Below are 24,282 nucleotides of genomic sequence, written 5' to 3'. Positions count from 1 at the left end.
AATAGGAAAATAAAACTTGTTATACGGTCGAACAATACAGCTGTGATTGTAGGAGTCAACAGTACTTTCGCTTTTAATACATTCTACGCGAAAACGTAGGAAATGAAAATATAAATAAAATAGAACTTATGTTACTGTCTGATAACTGAAACGAACGTCTAATACAATTGCTATTAATACATTCTTCTAGAGAGGAACGTACGAAATTAAAACTGTTGTGATTTTCAGTTTCTCCCGGCGTATTTACAGTCCATGGGTGTGCTGCCGGTTCATAGTGTCCAGCGGGTACAATATTTCGGAGCAGACATGTCACCTTCGTCAGGAGCGCTGACCAACTGTCGTGGACTGTTCGATCAAAAAACTGTTGTTTTACGATCTAGTAACTAAAGTTGGAGTTCAGATCACAGTTGTAGGTCACTTCACACCTGCCTCGTTTTCTCTCTCATTGTTCTCACAAAGAGCGCACACCATGCTACGATGAATTCCCTCTCAACCAGAAATATCCATGGTTTTTTTTTTTTTACATTTTTTAAAAGGAAGCAAATCTTTCCGACAGAGCTGGACTACGTTATTTGTCAACACTTCGCCATTTGAGCTTACTCTTAGGTCACGTATATCTGCATTTCAGCAGACGATAAGAATACGAAGAAGTAGTAACGCACTATGATTATAACGTGACTGTACAATGGCGAGGCACGACCATCAGTCGTGTACTGTGGAGTACCGTCGAACGCCTATCGTCTCATCTGTATGTAAACAAAGTTTCGTCCCGTGTTCTACCTTTGGCCATGTAAAATGAACAAGTTGTAGTTAACGTGATTTCTAACAAATCTAAACCAAACCCGACAGAATACATAGAAAGATACATGGAAAGAAGGATCCTTTACTGTATGATTATATGATAGCGGAACAAACACTGGTAGCAGTTACTTCTGTGAAATATCTGGGGGTATGCGTACGGAACGATTTGAAGTGGAATGATCATATAAAATTAATTGTTGGTAAGGCGGGTACCAGGTTGAGATTCACTGGGAGAGTCCTTAGAAAATGTAGCCCATCAACAAAGGAGGTGGCTTACAAAACGCTCGTTCGACCTATACTTGAGTATTGCTCATCAGTGTGGGATCCGTACCAGATCGGGTTGACGGAGGAGATAGAGAAGATCCAAAGAAGAGCGGCGCGTTTCGTCATAGGGTTATTTGGTAAGCGTGATAGCGTTACGGAGATGTTCAGCAAACTCAAGTGGCAGACTCTGCAAGAGAGGCGCTCTGCATCGCGGTGTAACTTGCTGTCCAGGTTTCGAGAGGGTGCGTTTCTGGATGAGGTGTCGAATATATTGCTTCCCCCTACTTATACCTCCCGAGGAGATCACGAATGTAAAATTAGAGAGATTCGAGCGCGCACGGAGGCTTTCCGGCAGTCGTTCTTCCCGCGAACCATACGAGGTGATGATGTTTGGTTTGTGGGGCGCTCAACTGTTTGGTTATCAGCGCCCGTACTAATGCCCAACCTTTGCTCAGCCCAATCTCGCCACTTTCCGGAATGATGATGAAATGATGAGGACAGCACAAACATCCAGTCATCTCGAGGCAAGGGAAAATCCCTGACCCCGTCGGGAATCGAACCCGGGACCCCGTGCTCGGGAAGCGAGAACGCGTCCGCGAGACCACGAGTTGCGGACGAGCGAACCATACGCGACGGCAACGGGAAAGGGAGGTAATGACAGTGGCACGTAAAGTGCCCTCCGCCACACACCGTTGGGTGGCTTGTGGAGTATAAACGTAGACGTAGAAAGGTTTAATGAGGTAGTGAGATAAACAAGCAAACACAGAAAACAAGACGCGACGGGTGCTGCACTAGGCGCTGTAGGTACCCAAGTGGTTTTCATAGGAAAAACCCCGTTACTTACTTCTATGCTCTATGGAAAGACCGAGTCACCTTCTCCAGGCTGGACAGAATCCCCATCCACTGGACATCGGAAACCAGCCCCGGCGTCCAGGCGCGGCTGGGAGTGGTGCGTCACAGAGCGCCCTGCTGTGTCCCAGGTGTCGGCGGGCGGGGTGCGGCGCTGCGGGAACGTGTTCAAGCAGAGCTCGATGAACGAGGAGCTGATGATGTCGACGGAGCGGCTGCGCGAGAAGGAACGCGTGCGGCAGAACATCCAGAAGCAGGCGTCGCTCAACGAGGAGCTCATCTACCGTCGCCACCGCACGCTCGACTCGCTGCGTGACACCTTCTTCTCCACGTCCACCGCCAAGCGCTTCCAGCTGCTCAAGAACGGGCTCACCAGCAAGATCAAGAGCTCCACCACCGGCATCGAGAAGGTGAGCGCCGCGAGCGCCAGCCGCCTTCTACTCCGTCTCTCTTTCTTTCTTTACTTCTTTAACCCACTGAGAGGACCACATGAAATTTCTTCAGTCGCCTTAAAGTTCAACCAGAACCAAAAGACTGCATCAGTCACTCTTTTTATTTCATCCCATGACACGTTTCGAAAATTTACACACAAAAATATTACGTTAATTTTTCTTTAGTTGGATCTAGCCAGTTCTTTGTAGTGGTTTCATTTTGCTACAAAAACGTATAACAAGCACATTTTGTGTAATATGGCACTAATATTATAAATTTTAAAGGGTGACGGCGTTACTTATAACCTTTTCCAGTGCACAGAACCCTGCGGTGCGTCATAAATATTAATTCTTAACTTAATCTGTCTCACAGAACAGGAGCCAACAGTATAACAAACCAGAGATTATAACGGTGCAAAAATATAGTGACTTGCCTCAGATACCATTCATTACTAATTTATATTGTGGACCATAGATAAATATAACGATTATAAAATTGTTTCGTTCTTTACAAATTATTAAAATTATTAATTTTGCAAATACATGACATTAAAGACACAAATAAAGAAAATATAAAACTAGCTGACTTAGTATCAACATTACCTAATTCTTACTGCTTCTGTACAGTGTTACTGGAATTATCTTTTATGAAGGTCACTCATGAAGTAGAAAGTGGAAAGGATTATGGTGCATCAAGTAGTGTATCTGCGAGGCTCGTTGTCACTGTCTGAGCTTTTGCATTTAGTGTGTTCTGTTCATGTTTTCTATTGCAAATTGAAACCTCCGGTTCTTCTCAAAGATTGAGTTTCTGGCCTTTGTTTATTTTGTGAAGTATAATTAGATTGTCCTCTATTTTACCAAAGGAATGTGTTGTGTACTGAACGTGTGTAGGTAAGGCAGATTTATTAGCTGTGTTATATCTAAACGCATTAACGTTTTCTTTGAATCTGTTGAGAAGTTTCGTCCGGTATGACCGAAAATCTATATGAGGCATTGATTGCATTTTACCTTATATACACATGAGATGCAGAATTTATCTTTACTGGCTTCTGTACTGTGCGGCAGTCTATTACCTACTTTATTTTTGGTGGAGAAAGCAACTCTTACATTCGTGTGATAACATACAGGACAATATAATAATACTTCACAAAATAAACAAAGGCTGCAAACTCAGTCTTTACGAAGAACTGGAAATTTTCGTTCATGACAGAAAACATGGACAGAATACACTAAATGAAAAGGCTAATACAGTGCCAGTGAGTCTATTTAGGAGCTTCGTAGGTATAACAGATGATGCACTGTAGCTCTTTCCACATTCTGTTTTCTGACTGACCATTTTTATTTTATTTAATTTTTATTTGTGGCGTTAATGCCATGTATTTGCAATAGCAATACTTTTAACGAGTTGTTGTAAGGCTGAAACGGCTTTGTAACTGTTATAAGTACCTATGGTCCAGAATGTAATTAGTAATGAATTATCTCTGAGCAAAGACACCACATTTTTACATCGTTATAATCTTTCGCTTGTTTATGTTGCTAGTTCCTGTTCTGTGAGACAAATTAGTAAACAATTTATAGTTATGACGAACCGCAGGGTTCTGATCACTGTAACAGATTGCAAGTGACTCTGTCACCATTTGAAGTTTATAATCCTAGCGCCATGTTACGCTAACAAATGCCTATTACACGTTTTTGTAGCAACGTCTTTCTTTCCGCCTTTCTTCCTGTCCAGTAGGTTTTCATTCTTTCCATACTTTGTTCTTTCTTGTTGCCATCCATATTGCGTCTATCTTTTTCTTGCATTTCGCTTGGAAGTCCCTGAAACTTTTTACTTTTGGTCTGAACTTCTTTCTCTTTCCTCATTCTTTCTCCATTATTTCCATTTCCTTCAGGTCTGCTTTAACTTCTTTCATCCACATCAGTGATGTTTTTGAGTTTCTGTCAAAAAAGTTGAAATTCTTGTTATTCTTTTCTCATCTATCATTTTGGGTGTCCATACAATACAACTCGTCTTTAACTCACTGTGCCTAATATTAGTTCGGTTCTTTCATACACTTTTTTACTACTTCTTAATTTCCATTTCCCATTGTCATATTTTGTTTCAAAAATTATTCTGACTATTCTAGTTTCCTTCTTTTTCTATCATCTGATTGTTTGCCTGTATTTTAAGAAAGACATTGTGAAGCATGAAGGCATTGTGGTCTAATAAAAGTGTTTCAATGCCGGACTTTTGCATTTATGGATGAGGATTTCTTGCTATACAACTTTTTTGCTAACTGAAAAGCCACTTTCATTTTCCTTGCCCTTGCTAAGTTAGCATTCAGCATTGAGATGTATTATTTCAAGTCGTTACAAAAAATTTTTAGCGTTTTTATTCCTCCACATCCAGTTTCTGTGCGTTTCGGAGCGACCTTCGGAAATGCCATACATTCTGTTTTCTCCTTAACTTTACGTATTGGTCTGTTTTTGAAGCTTTCTCTTGCCGAAGATTTCTCTGCATTGTTCCATCTTTTATACATTAAGCTAAGATGGCAAGATCGTTGGCGAAATACAAACAATCAATTCTGTCTTGCACCAGTTTTGATCTCAAGACCTCTGGAGGTTTCACCTAAAAATTTAATTTTGCGTTTTGTGTTTATTTCTGTGTCTTTTATGATTGCAACTCTTTTTAGATGCTGTCAATCAAATGATGTTGTCTTTAAGTTTACAAATGTTATACAAAAACTTTTAGATCCCTTTCATCTATATCTGATTATAAATTTCATCCTTAAAATTTATTCCACATAGGTTCGACCTTTTTTAAACCCTCCTTAGTAATCTTCTAATTGCTGATCCGATTGGCTCTCCAGTCTTTTTTGTGATGGTTTTGAAAGAATTGTGTAAGTCACCGGTACGAGACAAATTCCTCTAAAGTTGTTGGAGTCAGTTTTGTGGATTGGCTGAATTAATGTTAATGTAACTTCTGTTTCCCAGACATGTGAAAGGTTCCATGTAGCTTCTTGGCTGTCCCAGAAATTACAATTTTCCATTTTTTATCAGTTACTGAAGCTTCCCTGGGGAACTTGTATTTATTTGATTCCCTTCTCAATATTAAGGAACCGTGGGACTCTGTTACATCTAATCAGACATCTTTACTGATATGACACAACAGCGTGCATGTTACAAGAAAGACAATCGTACGCTCATAGGATGTTTATATTTGGAGAAAATTTTGACAGTGTCGACTGGAATTCATTTGTTCAAAGTCTGAAGGAAACGGGTGAAATACTGGAAACAAAAAATTATCTAGAACTTGTACAGAAACCATTTGGCAGTTGTAAGAGCCGAAGGACACAGAACGGAAGCAGTGGTTAAGGATGGATTAAGACAAGAGCTTTAGCCTATCACAGATTTTATTCCATCCTTAGATTGCGTGAGCTTTGAAGAAAACCAAGGAGAAATTTGGGAAGTTTAGGAAGAAGAAATTAAAATTTTGAGGTTTGCCCATGACATTACAATTCGGTCGGAGACGACAAAGGACCTTGAAGAGTACTTGAACGGAATCGACAGTGTCTTCAAAACAGGTTACAAGGCAAACATCAAAACTATGGTAACCTAGCGTAGTCGAATTAATCGGGCGACACTGAGGACATTATAACAGAAAATGAGACAGTAGCAGTTGTAAGTCTGTTTTGCTATTTGAGTGGTAAAACAGCTGACTATTGCCGACGTAGAGAGCACATGAAATATTGACTGACAATAGCAAGAAAAGAATTTCTGAAAAAGAGAAATTTTCAGGTAATATATAAATGTCAGGATTACGAAGTCTTTCCTGGACGATAAGAGGAAAGAAGCTGTTGAAGTATGGTGCAATAGAAGGATGCTGAAAATTGCCATTTACCCACAGAGTGATGTTTTAAGCCACTTATTTTGTATGTTGTAACACTAACCAGACACCATTTGTCGCACTTTCACATTTTATTTCTAGTCTTACAAACTGAAAGTAATGTAGGTGCCCAAAATGCGCACACACCTGTTGTTCCAATTCTACCGGCAGTACACATTTCTGTAAGTAATTGAGGTGTTTAGATCAAAAGAGGAACATGTCACTCAACAGTAGTTTCGAGACATATTGAAAAATGTGTATAATATTAAATAGTATTGTTCCCAAACCTGGTAGTTACTCAAACATGTTCATAAGCAAGAACACAATCTTATACCAAAATCTGTAATCATAGAATACAGGCAAGTAATAGAAAATGGTAATACGAAACGACTGACATATCGCCTTTTGGATTTAACAACACTTATTTTATCATAAGTATCATGCAATACAAAATACAGGGTTATTACAAATGATTGAAGCGATTTCACAGCTCTACAATAACTTTATTATTTGAGATATTTTCACAATGCTTTGCACACACATACAAAAACTCAAAAAGTTTTTTTAGGCATTCACAAATGTTCGATATGTGCCCCTTTAGTGATTCGGCAGACATCAAGCCGATAATCAAGTTCCTCCCACACTCGGCGCAGCATGTCCCCATCAATGAGCTCGCAGTTCTGGCACGTTTCTTGGTAGAGGAGGTTTAAACACTGAATCTTTCACATAACACCACAGAAAGAAATCGCATGGGGTTAAGTCGGGAGAGCGTGGAGGCCATGACATGAATTGCTGATCATGATCTCCACCACGACCGATCCATCGGTTTTCCAATCTCCTGTTTAAGAAATGCTTCTGCTTTAGCCTTTTCCGTAAGATTTTCCAAACCGTCGGCTGTGGTACGTTTAGCTCCCTGCTTGCTTTATTCGTCGACTTCCGCAGCTACGCGTGAAACTTGCCCGCAAGCGTGCAACCGTTTCTTCGCTCACTGCAGGCCGACCCGTTGATTTCCCCTTACAGAGGCATCCAGAAGCTTTAAACTGCGCAACCCATCGCCGAATGGAGTTAGCAGTTGGTGGATCTTTGTTGAACTTCGTCCTGAAGTGTCGTTGCACTGTTATGACTGACTGATGTGAGTGCATTTCAAGCACGACATACGCTTTCTCGGCTCCTGTCGCCATTTTGTCTCATTACGCTCTCGAGCGCTCTGGCGGGAGAAACCTGAAGTGCAGCTTCAGCCGAACAAAACTTTATGAGTTTTTCTACGTATCTGTAGTGTGTCGTGACCATATGTCAATGAATGGAGCTACAGTGAATTTATGAAATCGCTTCAATCATTTGTAATAGCCCTGTGGTAAATTTTCAAGCAAAATATTATTTGTCGTTTCAACATGTTATACACATTCCTATTATTTGTTTAAACATTCATAATTAAACAATACATATCAAAGTAGACAATATGTTGGAAGACAATATCATTATTAGTGCATTGGTTTGCAACATCAGAAAATTAATTCCTCGTTTGTTACTTATTGAACAACCCTGTTTACTTCTGACAGGCACATATGTTCATAAAATTATCACTCTTGAGCACTGTCACAAATCTCAGTTCCAGTTTCATTGCCTTCCTCTCCGTCAGTCACGGTATTAACGGCAAATTGCTTTGGAATATTATCAAAATACTCACGAAACTACAATGGGATAACGTCAATCGTGCAAGAAACCACCTGTAATTTCTCATGTTTCAGAGGAATGACGTGCACTTGTACTCTTGGTGCACTATGAAAATGAAGGGCTATCACAGGCTTAACTAGCAGAAATGCATATTGCACCAGTCACTGCTACTGGGTGAAACGACGCATTTTGACTGAACACTCTACTCATTTTGACTGAACAGTGTACTCAAATATGTAGTAATGTATAACAGCCCAAAGCAATCACATATTGGTATACTGTTTCCACACAACTTGCTTCTTCTATTCTACAGAGAATTCAAACAACGAACACTGTATGACAATTTACGTGCAGTCTGCGCCTGTTTCCTTTTTAGGAACAATGTTTGCTTTCCAGTTGATATACTCCAAACCGATGACCACATTTTGCTTAATCATATTTCTCTTCCACAATTCAGGGCGTCGTTTCTTCCTTCTAAATTCATGTAAGTCGTCTCCGGACTAAATAGGAAATCTCTGGGTTTATATCAGCACACTCAGAAAGTATCGGTGAGAGCCCCCACAACATAATTCTGTCCCTCACTGGCATGTATCTATGGCGCGATACGTGCTCCGAGCCTGGATCACAGAGTATCTGCACACGACTATCGGCCTGGTATAACAAGAAACGTTATTCAGCCTACCAGGCAACAAGTTTTCATTTATCAACGGTCTGCCTCCGTGATACAGTGCCCACTACAATCTTAACTGACGATGCCGTTTGGCCAACATGAGAACACATAGGGATTGTCTGACGCGGAGCCCTATGTTTAAGAAAGTGCGTTGGAAGGCGTGTTTCAAAACACTTGCGCCTGCACCAGCTATGTCCTTTGTCGTTAGATACTGCTTTTCATAGCAGGCGAGTGCGACCTCCACGTCGTGACCGACCCAACACATTGCCGCCCACTCGCGGCTTCACAGTCTTTCAACCACTTTACATTCCGGAGCATTGGGCCGTAACTATGGATTTCCCCTTCTGCGGCTCACATCGTCGCTAGAATGGTTACCCATTCGTTGTTGCTCCGCTCATGCGATTTCTTTTATCGCCTAACGCGCTTGCATTGTATCTCGAAGTGGGCAGTGATCATAATGTTGTGCCCCATCACCGGTATGTCCCGTTGGGGAGGTCTAACAGACCGCTTCCCTCCTCCAATCACTGAACAGCCTGCTTCTCCAAGCCGCCCACGTGCAAAGGCGTTTTGAATAACGTGATCGCAGGCGGCGATGAATGCACAGCCTTTTTCGATCTGCAGTCGCACCCCCAGAGGTCGTCTGTGCTATCATTTAGATCGTTTAGCAAGGAGCGTAATTTCTTTTAATACTTGATCTTTACAACAGTGTGAATGAAAGAGTCGTATGACAATGCTGGCTGGCTGATCCAAAAGAGCAAGTTCAGCCGTCTATTCGGGAGGGTCGTCTTCCTCTGTGCACCACGGCATCTTTCATTTGCGGAGAATGAGAGTTGCATATCAGAGGTATCTGGTGACTATAGAAGTACGAGTGTAGTATGATATTATGTTTGTGTTGTACGTCGATTGGCGCAAAGGAATTACAGACATTGGCTCCAAGTGGGCACCGATTTAATAACAGGGAAACTTGAAAACTTGTGGCGAACCAAGATTCGAGCTCGGGTCTCCTGATGATATCCCCACTGAGCTATCCGGACACGGTGGTCATCGCAACTGCACTGACTACCCCTGCACGCCTCATGTCAGACCCAAATTCTCAAGTTATCCACACACTATAAATGTAGTGCCCCTTTCCCACTATCCACATTCCTCGCGATATTTCGCTGATTCCCGTAAGATTTTGAGCCTGTTGTACATCCACACTGAGGAGTTCATTGGGCGTCATCGCCCTAAAGCTTTGTATCGTGCAGTCTTCAAGGGTGCACGAGTGGAAGTCGACCTCCTGCTCCGAAAGCTGAAAGGTGGCTACACTGAGCCACAGCGCCAGAGAGTTTTGTTTCGCCGCCTCCACTGGCAGTGATTATTGAGAAGTAGCGGAGGGCAGTGCTTGTTGAGAACTCGTAGTAGTGAGTGCTTGCTGAGATGTAGTGAAGAGTGCTTGTCGAGATGTGGCAGTAGTCAGTTCTTGTTGAGATGTGGTAGTAGCGAGTCGGTGTGGAGATATTGTAATGTTTAGAGTGCTTTTCATCAATATAAATGAAGGTAACAAACTACTTTTCTTTTTTTTTCTCATTATTTCAATGTCCTGAATAATGCGTCATTACAGGTTCAGTCAACAAAGCATCTGGCTTGTGTTCTAGTATTAGAGTGTAATTCTGGTTTTCTTGAGCAATTATAGTATTTCTAATTTTTTTTATCACGTCAGTATAAATGGTATTTGAAATTTCTTGTCTTATTGAAGAAGAACCGTGCCAGATGTGTACGTTGAGTCATACTTCCACACACAGAACAGTTACACTTGTGCTTTAGTTTCGTAGGTTTTATAGTTGCTGGGGACTTAATTAATTAATTGTGTTAACGAAAATTTTCATTTCATTCTTTGTTGTTGTTCTATGCAGTCAGATTGCGTAATAACACTAGTCAGGGCCAACCGTTTACGAGACACAGCGTAATCGGACATACAGCTACCAAAAATAAAAATTATTTTCAAATTTAATAATTAAGCCCCCATGCACGTGGCGACCCTGCCTGGGATCAGGAACTTTACACCTCCCCTTGCAGGCCAAATACTGGCTGAGAAAACTGCTTCCTCATACAGGATTCGAACTGGCTACCACCGTACGTTGCGATTTCGACTACGGTGGTTGGTATTATAACAGTCAGAGAAAGACGTAGGAGTAGATGTATTAGTCTTGAACACTATTTATCCTGTAACGATATAAACCTCAGCAGCGAACAACATGCTATAGCTAGTTTTCTTCATTGTAATCTGCAAGTACAGCCAGGGAAACATATTAAACGTGTCCGCTGGCATGTTAATGGCAGGGATTTGCAGATGCGGATGGCACCAACTGTGATGCTATAGGGTTGAAGATAATGAAACTGTCTGAAACATTTTTCTTTTCTCAAACATCCGCATCGGAAAAACGAGTTAACGGTAATACAACACGTTGGTTCTCCTTGATCTATTCAGTCTTTCTTTTTTGCCCTCTTAAAGTCTCAAGTTAGTTCCGCTCGATATATTCTGTTCCTCCGGGAAGTATCAGCGTCTTCTGGAATTTTAATTACGAAAGCTTCAGCACGAGACCTGCATTCCGACCAACTGCGGAGGACAAGCCCTTGCTGGTTCCTAACGTGAAATATCAGAGGGCAGTCTGTGTTCTCACATACCTAATCTAGATTGATGCAAATATCAGGCCCGATATGCTGGAGTTAGCTGTCGTGTGTACGTGAGATGTGCTTGTTGTGTGCGTAAATGGTGTGTATGTATGTGTGTGTCTCTTTTACTGATGAATGCTGTGGCCGAAAGCTTTATGTGCCTTAATTGTGGCTGTCTGCAACTTGACGTGTCTTCTTTATGGTAAGTATCTGCCACTTCCCGTGTCTTGCTCACAGTAAGCAGCAATCTGTCTTTTTCCTACATTGTTGAGCTCTCAGGTGACTTATGTATACTGAGTTACATGCGTTTCCACGAAACTAATTTCGTCATCTAAAGCCCAATAAAGTTACCGAAGGAAGTGACACATTTTAGAAAATTTGACGATGATCTTGAAAGTTGCTATACATGTTATAATTTACCCTGAATGCATATCAGATTATGACTCTGGTATTACTGCCCAAAAATATTGCTTTCTGTATAAAATTTGATTATGAATTAACAACAACGCAATCTGACTGCTGTTCATGAATATGAGGTATGAAGCAAACTTTCATACCGGAACGGTCATATCATAAATTAACCGTTTTGTCCACACTCAAAAAATTACACTTTGTTCTATAACGAGGTTACCAGTGAATCTGCTGTCGTACAGTCACGGTTGGCAACACTCAACTGTGGGTATACACCAGTGATCTCTATGTTAGTATGGAGATCACTGGTATACACGAAATCGTTGCAACGAGGCATTCTAATTGTTGCTAGCAACTGTTGTTACTCTTGCGTAATTCTATGAACTGTTTATTATTGTATAAACTTTGCTACTGTGAACCACAACTCTGGATTCTCATGGATGATAAACTGGAACTCTCTAAATCTGAATATGGCAGATTAAGCTACGTAGCGAAAGAAAAGTATGATAGAAAGTTATTGCCTGCTGGTGGTACAGAAGAGGATGACACTACAGATTTCAGCGACGAAGATTCTACAGACCAATGGGTGCAGACTAAGGAAGATGCTCCTGCTTCAGATATTGAAGGTGCTATTGGTGCTTGTAGTGATACTGAAGTTAAAAGAGAGACAAGTGATAGTAGTGGCGGACAGATCTGATGAAAACAGTGAAGCGATTGCGTCTTCTGCAAGTATTCTACGTGGTAAAGATGGAACTAAATGGCATAAGGAAACTTTTGGCACAAGAAAATTGCTGAAAGATTACATTTCGCGGGAAAGGGGTGGGTCAACACGTACAACAAAACTTCTTTCTATAAAACACACCTTCAAGAGTATAGTTACAGTAGAAATGTGTGACATAACAATAAGTCAAATTAACAGGAAGGCAAATCAAGTATACACAAACTGTAACATGAGTTCAAAAGGAGCAGCGAAAGTGTAGAAGCCACTGACAACTGAAGATTTTGCTGCATATTTTGTTATGCTGATTACAGCTGGAGTAAGATTCTCTAACACTGAACACGCAAAAGAAATGTGGAAAACAAATGCATTCCCACTGTATCGTGGAAGCTTATCCCTTAGCAGATTAACAAATTTGTAAGGTTTGACTGGTGAACACTACGGTGAGCGTTTGAAAAGTGGCAAAGCTGATGCAATATCTGATATATTTCAAATGCTACATTCAAATCTTCTTAAAAGCTATGTGCCTTCTTATTGACTCACTGTTGGTAATAAGCTTTCTCCTTACAAAGCAAAGACAAGATTTATTCAATACATGCCCTCAAAGCCAGCAAATGTGGCTTGAAGGTTTGGTGGGTTTGTGATTCGCGAATTTCTTATCCAATAACTGGCCAAATGTATAGAGGTAAATCTGCTTCCGGAAGAGAAGCTAATCAAGGGGAGATGGTAGTAAAAGATTTACGTTACTATTCCAAAGGTACTGGCAGAAATATAGTCACCGACAATTGTTTCACAACTTTACCTCTAACAAGGCTTTTGATGACTTGGGAATTGTCTATAGTTGGCACTGTAAAAGGAAACAAGCCCTATATACCACCAGAAATGCAACCCTCCTCTTCACGCCAAGAACTGTCATCTGTACTTGAATTCAATGAATATAACGTTTCTCTGAGTTCACATTTTCCAAAAAAAGACGAAGCAGTTCTAATGTCATCCACAATGCATTATGATGCATACACTTCTGGGCCTCTTTCAAAATCCAGATATATCATAACAGCACAAAAGATGGCGTTGATAATATGGACAAGTTGTGTTCTCAATACAGTGTAAAAATGAGGACACAGAGATGGCCGGTAGCATTTTTTACAACATTCTGGATATTGCATGTTTAGCGGCATACATTATTTACACACAAAACAACCCTAAAACAAAAAATGTGACTCAGACGCAGACTGTTTCTACTGGAGCTGGGAAAACATTTGAAAATGCATTCCATTATCTCTAGGTCATCAAATCCTTATTTCTTGAGAAAATCTTCCGTTAAATCGGGTACCGAGTACATGACACGAGGACCACTAAGTGGAGGCCCAGCCAAAACGAAACGCTTCTGGACGGCTGAAAATCGTTGGTGACTGTATGGTGGGAAAATTTCAATCAAACAAAAGGAAGAGAAAAACAAGAAAAAGTTGCAAGGAATGTAAAAAACCAATATGTGATGAAAACTGCATTATAACAACAGTAGTGGACTTTGTGAAAAAATAATAATTCCAAGTTTATCTTTCCAGTATAACGAGCAGCAAAATTTGGTAGCTATATAATATTATGTAAGTTACTCCATCACTTATACTAAAAAATTGACATATACTGCACATATTTATGGCTATATCTGTAATATTATTACTCGGTTGTCTAATAAATAATAAAACTATTAATATATTACGTTAAATAAAGTATTTCGTTTGTGAACTTCACACCTGTTCTAACGGAGATATGTGGTTACCTTGGTAACCCGAATATAGATTAGAGAGTGAGTTATGTTCCTTCTCACTTAAATGCTCTTCTTTGAATGTATTTATATTCTGATTTTATTATGACATTTATGAAGATGCAAATGAGGAATAATCTGAGGCTTGCGTGTACTGGTTTCAATACACCCGAAAATCGGCTGTTATAGTTCATAAAGGTTATCCAGGTAACCCAATGTGGACACAAGGGTTAAAGGGAAACAAATTGCAACTAAGATCTTCAAATAGTGTAATACAGCGTATCATTTTAAGTGCCTCTCTCATTTAAGGAGACACGTATTATGCAGATCCCTCTGCGCGGTGTATGCCCTAATACCTAACGACAAGAAAATAGTCTTATTTTTAATAGTACATGTAAGTGGGCAGAGTAACGTAACAAGTGTTTCACGTTCTTAGCAACGCCAAAAATTATCGGCAAGCGGAACTGACAATTCACTATTTGTTTCAGGCGCTGAATTGTACACACTGTCTCAAAATTTTATTATAAATTACCGTACCTCACTTAAAAAGCAAAGTGTGTCATATTATATACAACATTATACAAAGACAAGATGCTGTTTAACGCTGTCATCAAAAATCCCGAAATATATTCACACACACACACACACACACACACACACACACACAACAGCGTCTTGTCTTTATATAGTGGTGTATATAAAACGACACTTTGCGTTTTAACGTGAGCTGCGATAATTTATAATCAAATTTTGAGACAGTATGTAAAAAATTCTAGGAAAAGTTCTTGACTGGTTGACTTCGAAAACCTTAACAAAATAATTGAAAATTTCTTGACCAATTTACTTCAAGATATTCCAATAAATTTTCAGACGGGAGTAGGCTACATATTTTTAACTTGTTAGAAAAATTTCGAGAACTTCCTGATCAATTCGCCTCAGATATTTACATGGTACTCTAATAAACACTGAGATGGACTTTGACAATGTATACATACAGATTTCCTTGCTGTGTTGTGAAAATGCGGGGCTTCGTGTCTTTCTTACAGTCAGTTTTGACTATCATAGCGGGGCATTTAAACAATTACAGAAATTTTTTCTCCCACAAACATGGTTTTAGGGGTACAGGTACAGAAGTTGTAATAATTTGTACCCTAATACGCACCTACATCAGTGTGTTGGTTGTTTTTTCTCTGCCTCTAACAGTCTTCCCGCACACACATCAATTAACTTAGTACTTGATGTTTTCTGCATGGTCGTAACTGCCCCACGAATTGGACTACACCCGAAAGTAGACGATCCGTTTCGGGTGCACGTGTGTATTACTTCAACACCTCAGCTGCTGCCTAGGGCGTTGTAAACATTGACGGCTTGCCTGTGCCATCCAACTTGGAGCTACTAACCAACCTGAAAATTTATTACTCACAATCGCTATAATCATTAGTCTCCAAATAAAGTAAACACTGATGTAATGTTCAGTACACAGCCCTCACTCAGCAACTGAAATACTTGCACTTACCCCCCTAACACCATTATATTCTTCTTCTTGTATGCAATTTTCAATGAAAATTTTATAAACAACAATGTATTGTTTTGTTTTCTTCCCCGAAGTCATTGTTAACAGAAATAAGATAAGCGTATCGGGTTATGATTAGAATACTAGTATGGAATTTAACTATGGCATCTTAAACGTTGTACTTCTATTCGTTCTCAGATTAAAGGTATGTGAAACACAGTCATTTATGCTACTGTTATCACAGGTGTAGTACCTGAAGAGGCCTCTCTCATACCCTGCTGTATAACAATAACTCCAGCCGATTTTCCCGTTCATTTTAAGCGACCTGGACTCCCAGTTAAGGCTGCATTTGCAACAACAATAAACAAGACTCAAAGATGAGAGAGGCGAGGACGAAGATGAAATGCGAGGGAGAGAGGAAGTGGACATAGAGAGGGGGAAGTAGATGAATAGACAGAGGGAGAGGGGGAGATGGACTAGAGAGGGGGAGAGGCAATGACGACAGAGAGAGGAAGGAGGAAGACGAGATGGGGAAAGAAAGGGGGAGGAGGACATTAGGACGTAAATCCGTCACATACACATCTAGTAACTGTGAAGCACTGCCGGTTTGGCTAGTAAAATTATAAAGGTTAGACTTCTCTTTACTTAAGAGACTTAAGCAATATTATCCACAGAACTAGTCCATGTAGTAAAATGTCGCAAGATAACTGTCGGAAAATCCTGAACTACGCTGTTCTTTTTGTTAGTAATGAAAACTGGATACCACAAATTATACTAATTGGTAGGAGACAACGATCCCATTCTTGCATCTCAATGCGTTACACATTAAAGCATGCATAAAAACTTAACAGAATGCGTTGGAACAGAGTAGGTAAACATATTCTAATAGCATTTTGTAGCTTAAATCAAAATTAGCCTAAAAACCGTAGAACAGGGTCGCAAAAACAACGCTAACTGGAGTAGTTTGCCATTAACTTTACTTCACGCAAATAGCTGCCAGTTTTTCGGAGTATACTGGTTGCCGCCGTTTGGTGTGAGTCAATAACGGGACATCAAAAACCATTTTTAGCGGAGAGTTGTTAACAGAGTAAACAATATAGTGGAGCTGGTATCGTATAACACACAAAACTGCAATACAACACTATAAATAAAACTGGAGTTCCAATTTGTAACACCTAAAATATGATTTAAAAAAGAAAAAGTGGGACGACTGTATTTTTCAAACGATTACAAACAGACACATGTTACTGAAGTATTATTTACAGTGCTTTAAAAACACTGCACTATTATGTGAACATGGAAGAGCAGCAGAACGGAATGGACAGTGTCTTGAAAGGAGGGTATAAGATGAACATTAACAAAAGCAAAACAAGGATAATGGAATGTAGCCGAATTAAGTCGGGTGATGCTGAGGGAATTAGATTAGGAAGTGAGACACTTAAAGTAGTAAAGCAGTTTTGCTATTTGGGGAGCAAAATAACTGATGATGGTCGAAGTAAAGAGGATATAAAATGTAGACTGGCAATGGCAAAGAAAGCGTTTCTCAAGAAGAAAAATTTGTTAACGTCGAGTATAGATTTAAATGTCAGGAAGTCATTTCTGAAAGTATTTGTGTGGAGTGTAGCCATGTATGGAAGTGAAACGTGGACGATAAATAGTTTAGACAAGAAAAGAATAGAAGCTTTCGAAATGTGGTGCTACAGAAGGATGCTAGATGGGTAGATCACATAGCTAATGAGGTGGTACTGAATAGAATTGGGGAGAAGAGGAGCTTGTGGCACAACTTGACTAGAAGAAGGGATCGGTTGGTAGGACATGTTCTGAGACATCGAGGGATCACCAATTTAGTATTGGAGGGCAGCGTGGGGGGGTAAAAATCGTAGAGGGAGACCAAGAGGTGAATACACTAAGCAGATTCAGAAGGATTTAGGCTGCAGTAGGTACTGGGAAATGAAGAAGCTTGGACAGGATAGAGTAGCATGGAGAGCTGCATCAAACCAGTCTCAGGACTGAAGACCACAACAACAACAACATTATGTGAACGTGATTCTAAAGGGCAATAGAATTAGTGGAATTAAATATCGCATTGCTGAGAGAACTAGATCAATTCATTCAAAACACTAATCCATTCTTACAACTACTTTATTAGTGCCAGCGAGATAGCCATTGAGAGAATATACTCCACCTTCGGGCGTTTTTCGTCAAAATTAATAAATAATTTAGGAGAGAAAAGATCTATAAATTTCTACATGTTTCCAAAAATGACTAAATTGTACTTTACAGTAATTACGAATCTACATCAACCTAAAGTTTTTTCATGAAGTGAAATGTTATTTAACTGTGTCTCTTGTACTGTGAGAAAAGTTAAGACACAACATTAATAAGATATGTTCTTATGAAAGTAAACAGTTGCTTTCAATAAATATGATGGCTCATTTTAATTGCTTTAAGGCTATCTATGCAATATTTTATATTTTAATTAAATTTTCATAATTAAATATAGCTGGGTTTTACTGCGTTTCTGTTGGATTTTTTTAAAAAAGACGCCTGAGTATTCTTTGGGTCAGGTTAAATTACAAGAACCCTGCTACCAGATGACTGATACAGGAGATAGAGAATATCCAACGAAGAGCAGTTGCGTTTCGTCACAGAATCGTTTAGTCGGCGCGAGAGGGTTGCACAGAGTCTCAACAACTCCAGTGGCATACGCTGCAGGAGAGGCATTGTTGATCACGGAGAGATTTACTGCTGAAATTTTGGGAGAGGAATTTCCGGGAAGATTCAGACAACATGTGAATTCCTCCCACAACATCCAGCGAAATGATTACAACGAGAAAATTCGAGAAATAAGCGCTAATACAAAGGCTTACCGACAATCATTCTTTCCACGCGTCCCTCGCGAATGGAACAGGGGACGGGGAGAGGGGGCAGGGTGGGAGGAGGGAGAGGGGAGGGGGAGGGGGGGATCAATCAGTGCCACCAAAAGTAACCTCCGGCACACACCATCAGATGGCTTGCCGAGTACTGATGTTGATGTAGAAAGTAGTACATGAGTTTTGTTACTTGGCCAGCAAGATAACTGATGATGCGCGAAGTAGAGAGGATATAAAATGTAGATTGGCAATGGGAAGAAAAGTGTTTCTGAAAAAGAGAGATTTGACTTCAAATATAGATTTACGTGAAACTTCCTGGTAGATTAAAACAGTGTGCCAGATCTAGACTCGAACTCGAGACCTTTGCCTTTGGCGGACAAGTGCTCTACCAACTGAGCTGCTCAAGTACGACTCATGACCAGTCCTCATCGCTTCAATTCTGCTAGTACCTCGTCTCCTACGTTCCAGATTTCACAGAAGCTGTTCTACAGAGCTTGCAGAACTAGCACTCCTGGAAGAAAGGATATTACAGAGACATGGCTTAGCCACAGCCTGGGGCATATTTCCAGAATGAGATTTTCACTCTGCAGCGGAGTGTGCACTGTTATGAAACTTAGTTTCCAGGCCTGCGCTTTGCCGCTTTTTTTTTTTTTTTTTTTTTTTTTTTTTTGTTTCTTTCCTCCCTCACTTTCCTGATTATAAAGGGACCCATAAAAACTGGTCTATTTCTCACAGCCAGTTTCATCCTAAAAACAAAAATATCTGCACCACGTCAGGTGTTAGCCCCTGACACACCTATCCCAACAGTCCTACCTAAACTAAAAAAGGAAGAAGAAAAGAAAGGAGATGGTAACAAATGTATGTAACAGAAAATTCTTTAATTTTCTTATTTATATATATTTTTTCCTCAAACCTGTGGAGAGAAGTCCATGAAAGCCACCCATAGCCGTTGAGAAATCCATGCACATCTTCTCGAAATAAGGGAGAATAATGTTAGTCATCGTAGTATCAAAAAATCAACAATAGTACATCAGATCCACTGCTCATTGTAGGGATATTACAGCTGCACAGCGGATCGTAGAAAGCTCTCCAAAGGTAGTTGGAAAAGTACTGAATGTATTTCGGATTATGGACAATTGTGAAATGTGGCTCATTGACCTAAGTCCAAAAATCGAGAATACTTCTTTCCAGTGACAAGAAAAAGCATCGAACTACAAGGCCATGGAACCAATGCTCATAGTGAGTCTTCCCTTGCGGGTAGTACACGTCATCCCTGAACAACATAATTTGCATTGTTACTCGGTCAGCAGTGGCACATGTGGAATGACAGAATTAGCTGGACCACGCGCCAGACGCCTATTGCCAGGCAACAAACAAAGCGATCATCGCACGTGTCCCGCACCCTGCACGTGACGCAAAGTGGGGAGTTAGCGAGATGAACTTCGTGGAGACGAGAACGATTCTGTTCTTTCCCACTGTCAGTGACATATCAGGCGGAGCGTGTAGCGTATCAAGAAAGGAGCACTCACCGCCCGCCATATATCGCGCCATCTTTAGTGCTGGTACTTCTGTTCTAACACAGCGTGGCCGATGGCCAGATGCATCTCAGTACACAGGCAGCAAAGAGGCAGAAAGAGATCTGTGCTCCAGTAAAAAGAGGCTGATGTGATAGAAATGCGCCAACAAGGCCAGGGCATATGGCTCAGGCAGCAAGCTTATAAAGCACACCAGGCAATGTTACCACATAGTAGGTCGTGAACTGACGAAGAGGGCCAGAAGTCTGTCCAGAACATGGGAAAGATCCACACCCCCTCGAGCCCGGGGAAGGGTGAGGGACTCATAGCGGGTTCTGAGGATTAACTCCTGGTTAATAAAGGAACCCACTGCAGTTAACATGTGGCAAGCCAGGGTGTGAAGGAGTAGAAGAGCTGGCGCCACGTGAGGGATCCACTATGCTATGTAGGAGATGACACAGCACGTACGTTGCAAGGGATCACGAAGGGGGTGGAGACGGTGTTCAACGAGTCCAGACCTGATCTGTTGCAGCAGCTGTCTGCTGTTGAGGGCTGCAGAGCGCCGCAGGTGAGCCTTAAAATCCATACCAGGGCAGCTTAAGGTAGCAGTCGCATCAAGCAGGTCAACACTCCCTTGAGCCAGGCTTGTACCGATATACATAGCTCGTGATTTATGTACACTGAGGGAGCTGCCACACACATTGCAGTAGGTCGATACCAACACAAGCGCCTCTCAGGTATCTCTGACACTTCAAAGGGAGAGGGCCAAATTGTCTGCATAAGTGGTGCAGCAAAATTGATATCCACCAGGTGAAATGCCAGTCAGTCCATATAACAATGGTTCTAGGGCAAAGGCGTACAGCAGCGCCAGTAGAGGGTACCACTGTCGCGGCACTGAACATCTGACCGGGATCCGTTGAGTCTACCTCTATATAGCACAGGGACGTGCGCCATGTAGGAGACATATGACCACCTCGACAATAGTTTGTGGGCATTCCATATGACGGAGGACAGTCATAAGAAAAGAACGATCAACCCGATCAAAAGTCTGGCTGAAGTCTAAGAATGCCAAAGCTATGGATAAATTTTGAGCTCAAGCGAGGGGAATCAGTTCCCCACAGCAGCAGAGTACTGTCCGAATGTTGTATGCTCCAACTAGTAACGCCTGATCATAGGACACAACGTGACGGACCGTCCTCTTAAATCGCACTGCCAAATGCGCGTCTAGACATTGCACTATTTAGCAGTGTCATGGGGCGATAGTCTCTGATGCATGGGCACCCGTGGAGTTTGTGAATACGCAAAATAAGGCCCTCGAGAAAATCATCAGCGACCCTCACAGGGGGGAACATCAGTTCACCACAGATAACAGTTCACGTGGGTAGTACACGATGTCGGAAAGTACACTACTGGCCATTAAAATTGCTACACCAAGAAGAAATGCAGATGATAAACTGGTATTCACTGGACAAATATATTGTACTAGAACTGACATGTGATTACATTTTCACGCAATTTGGGTGCATAGATCCTGAGAAATCAGTACCCAGAACAACCACCTCTGGCCGTAATAACGGCCTTGATACGCCTGGGCATTGAGTCTAACAGAGCTTGGACGGCGTGTACAGGTACAGCTGCCCGTGCAGCTTCAATACGATACCACAGTTCAAGAGTAGTGACTGGCGTAGTGTGACGAGCCAGTTGCTCGGCCACCACTGACTCGACGTTTTCAGTTGGCGAGAGATCTGGAGAATGTGCTGGCTGGGGCAGCAGTCGAACATTTTCTGTATCCAGAAAGGTCCGTACAGGACCTGCAACATGCGGTTATGCATATCCTGCTGAAATGTAGGGTTTTGCAAGGATCGAATGAAGGGTAGAACCACGGGTCGTAACACATCTGAAATGTAACGTCCACTGTACAAAGTGCCGTCAATGCGAACAAGAGGTGACCGAGACGTGTAACCAATAGCACCCCATACCATCACGCCAGGTGATACACCAGTATGGCGATGACGAATACACGCTTCCAACGTGCGTTCACCGCGATGTCGCCAAACACGGATGCAACCATCATGATGCTGTAAACAGAACCTGGATTCATCCGAAAAAATGACGTTTTGCCAATCGTGCTCCCAGGTTCGTCGTTGAGTACACCATCGCAGGCGCTCCTGTCTGTGATGCAGCGTCAGTGGTAACCGCAGCCATGGTCTCCGAGCTGATACTCCATGCTGCTGCAAACGCCATCGAACTGTTCGTGCAGATGGTTGTTGTCTTGCAAACGTCCCCATCTGTTGACGCAGGGATCGAGACGTGGCTGCACGATCCGTTACAGCCGTGCGGATAAGATGCCTGTCTTCTCGACTGCTAGTGATACGAGGCCGTTGGTATCCATCAGGGCGTTTCGTATTACCCTCCCGAACCCACCGATTACATATTCTGTTAACAGTCATTGGATCTCGACCAACACGAGCAGCAATGTCGCGATACGATAAACCGCAATCGCGATAGGCTACAATCCGACCTTTATCAAAGTCGGAAACGTATTGGTACGCATTTCTCCTCCTTAAACGAGGCATCACAACAACGTTTCACCAGGCAATGCCGGTCAACTGCTGTTTGTGTATAAGAAATCGGTTGGAAACTTTCCTCATGTCAGCACGTTGTACGTGTCGCCACCGACGCCAACCTTGTGTGAATGCTCTGAAAAGCTAATCATTTGCATATCAGAGCATCTTCTTCCTGTCGGTTAAATTTTGCGTCTGTAGCACGTCATCTTCGTGGTGTAGCATTTTTAATGGCCAGTAGCGCACGAAAAAATTCGAGGGGTATGCCGTCAGGGCCAGATCGCGTGTTAACAGCTCCCACCTGAATGGCATCGAGGAATCCATCTTCTGTTACTGGTGCCTCGAATGCCAATGCCGCTTCCTCTGGTATCATGCCGAATGTGAGCGGCAGATTTCTTCAATCGCAACCAATGAATGGAGGAGGTTACAGCACAACCAAATATAATGGGCGTTGAAGGCGTGTCCAATGCCGCATTTAGTGTCGATGTTGCCTGTCTGCATCATCAGTGATGGTTGTAATCAGGGCACAGCGCCATCATCGCTTGCTGCTAGCAGGTGGTACATCGACAGAGTTTTCAGTACCATGTGGTCACAAGTGTGGGCTCGTAGAACCGTCCCTTCAAGGTAGTGGTGCAAGAGAGCTATGATCTGTGCTTTGGCACGGTGCACTACAACATTCAGGCGAGAATATCGCAGAGTAGTCCATCAACACTTGGTAATAGGAGTTCAGCGATTCCTTCCTCCACGCTACTGAGTGTCTGCCATATGTCATTATGGCCCAGCATAGGGCACGTTTTCACAGGACAGCCAGCACAACAATTTAGATGAGTAAGCTCCGTGTCAGCAGCTACATGAATCCCAAGTCACCTCGATAAGCTGCCGCCAGTCGGGAGATGCCAGTAGGGCCAGTCAGCTTCCAAACAGCCCTTCCATGCCTCACCCTCTGGCTGTCGAGTGTGATTGTGAAGACGCTTACCTCTACGTCATCTGCCCAAGAAACAGAAGCAGCAACAGTGTGATGTCCACGGATAGAATCACCAGAATTCTCCAGAGACAGCTTGTCAAGCTTTGGAGCATATATTGTATTCAAACATTATGAATCACCATACATTATAAATCACCACGAAGGGAACGATCTATTGATACGTAATCAGCATGGTTTCAGAAAACATCGTTCTTGTGCAACGCAGCTAGCTCTTTATTCGCACGAAGTAATGGCCGCTATCGACAGGGGATCTCACGTTGATTCCGTATTTCTAGATTTCCGGAAAGCTTTTGACGCCGTTCCTCACAAGCGACTTCTAATCAAGCTGCGGGCCTATGGGGTATCGTCTCAGTTGTGCGACTGGATTCGTCATTTCCTGTCAGGAGGGTCACAGTTCGTAGTAATAGACGGAAAATCATCGAGTAAAATTGAAGTGATATCAGGTGTTCCCCAGGGAAGCGTCCTGGGACCTCTGCTGTTCCTGATCTATATAAATGACCTGGGTGACAATCTGAGCAGTTCTCTTAGGTTGTTCGCAGATGATGCTGTAATTTACTGTCTAGTAAGGTCATCCGAAGACCAGTATCAGTTGCAAAGCGATTCAGAAAAGATTACTGTATGGTGTGGCAGGTGGCAGTTGACGCTAAATAACGACAACTTCAGTTGGAAAGACAACATAGATAATATTGTGGGGAAGGCGAGCCAAACGTTGCGTTTCAGTGGCAGGACA

The 24,282-nt window shown here is 41.9% G+C and overlaps 1 protein-coding gene across 1 annotated transcript in view; it reads left to right on the top strand.

Annotated features, from left to right (window-relative positions):
• Nucleotides 1-24,282, top strand: part of LOC124709057 — a 205,149-nt gene that overhangs the window by 95,879 nt on the left and 84,988 nt on the right. Inside the window, exon 11 of the mRNA XM_047240705.1 lies at nt 2,046-2,324. Within this exon, the coding sequence (XP_047096661.1) occupies nt 2,046-2,324 (279 nt within the window). The remainder of the gene's footprint in view (nt 1-2,045; nt 2,325-24,282) is intronic.

The sequence above is a fragment of the Schistocerca piceifrons genome, chromosome 7 (genome assembly GCF_021461385.2).
Source record: "Schistocerca piceifrons isolate TAMUIC-IGC-003096 chromosome 7, iqSchPice1.1, whole genome shotgun sequence".
NCBI classification, from domain to species: domain Eukaryota; kingdom Metazoa; phylum Arthropoda; class Insecta; order Orthoptera; family Acrididae; genus Schistocerca; species Schistocerca piceifrons.
This window is presented reverse-complemented; position numbering and strand designations above follow the sequence as displayed.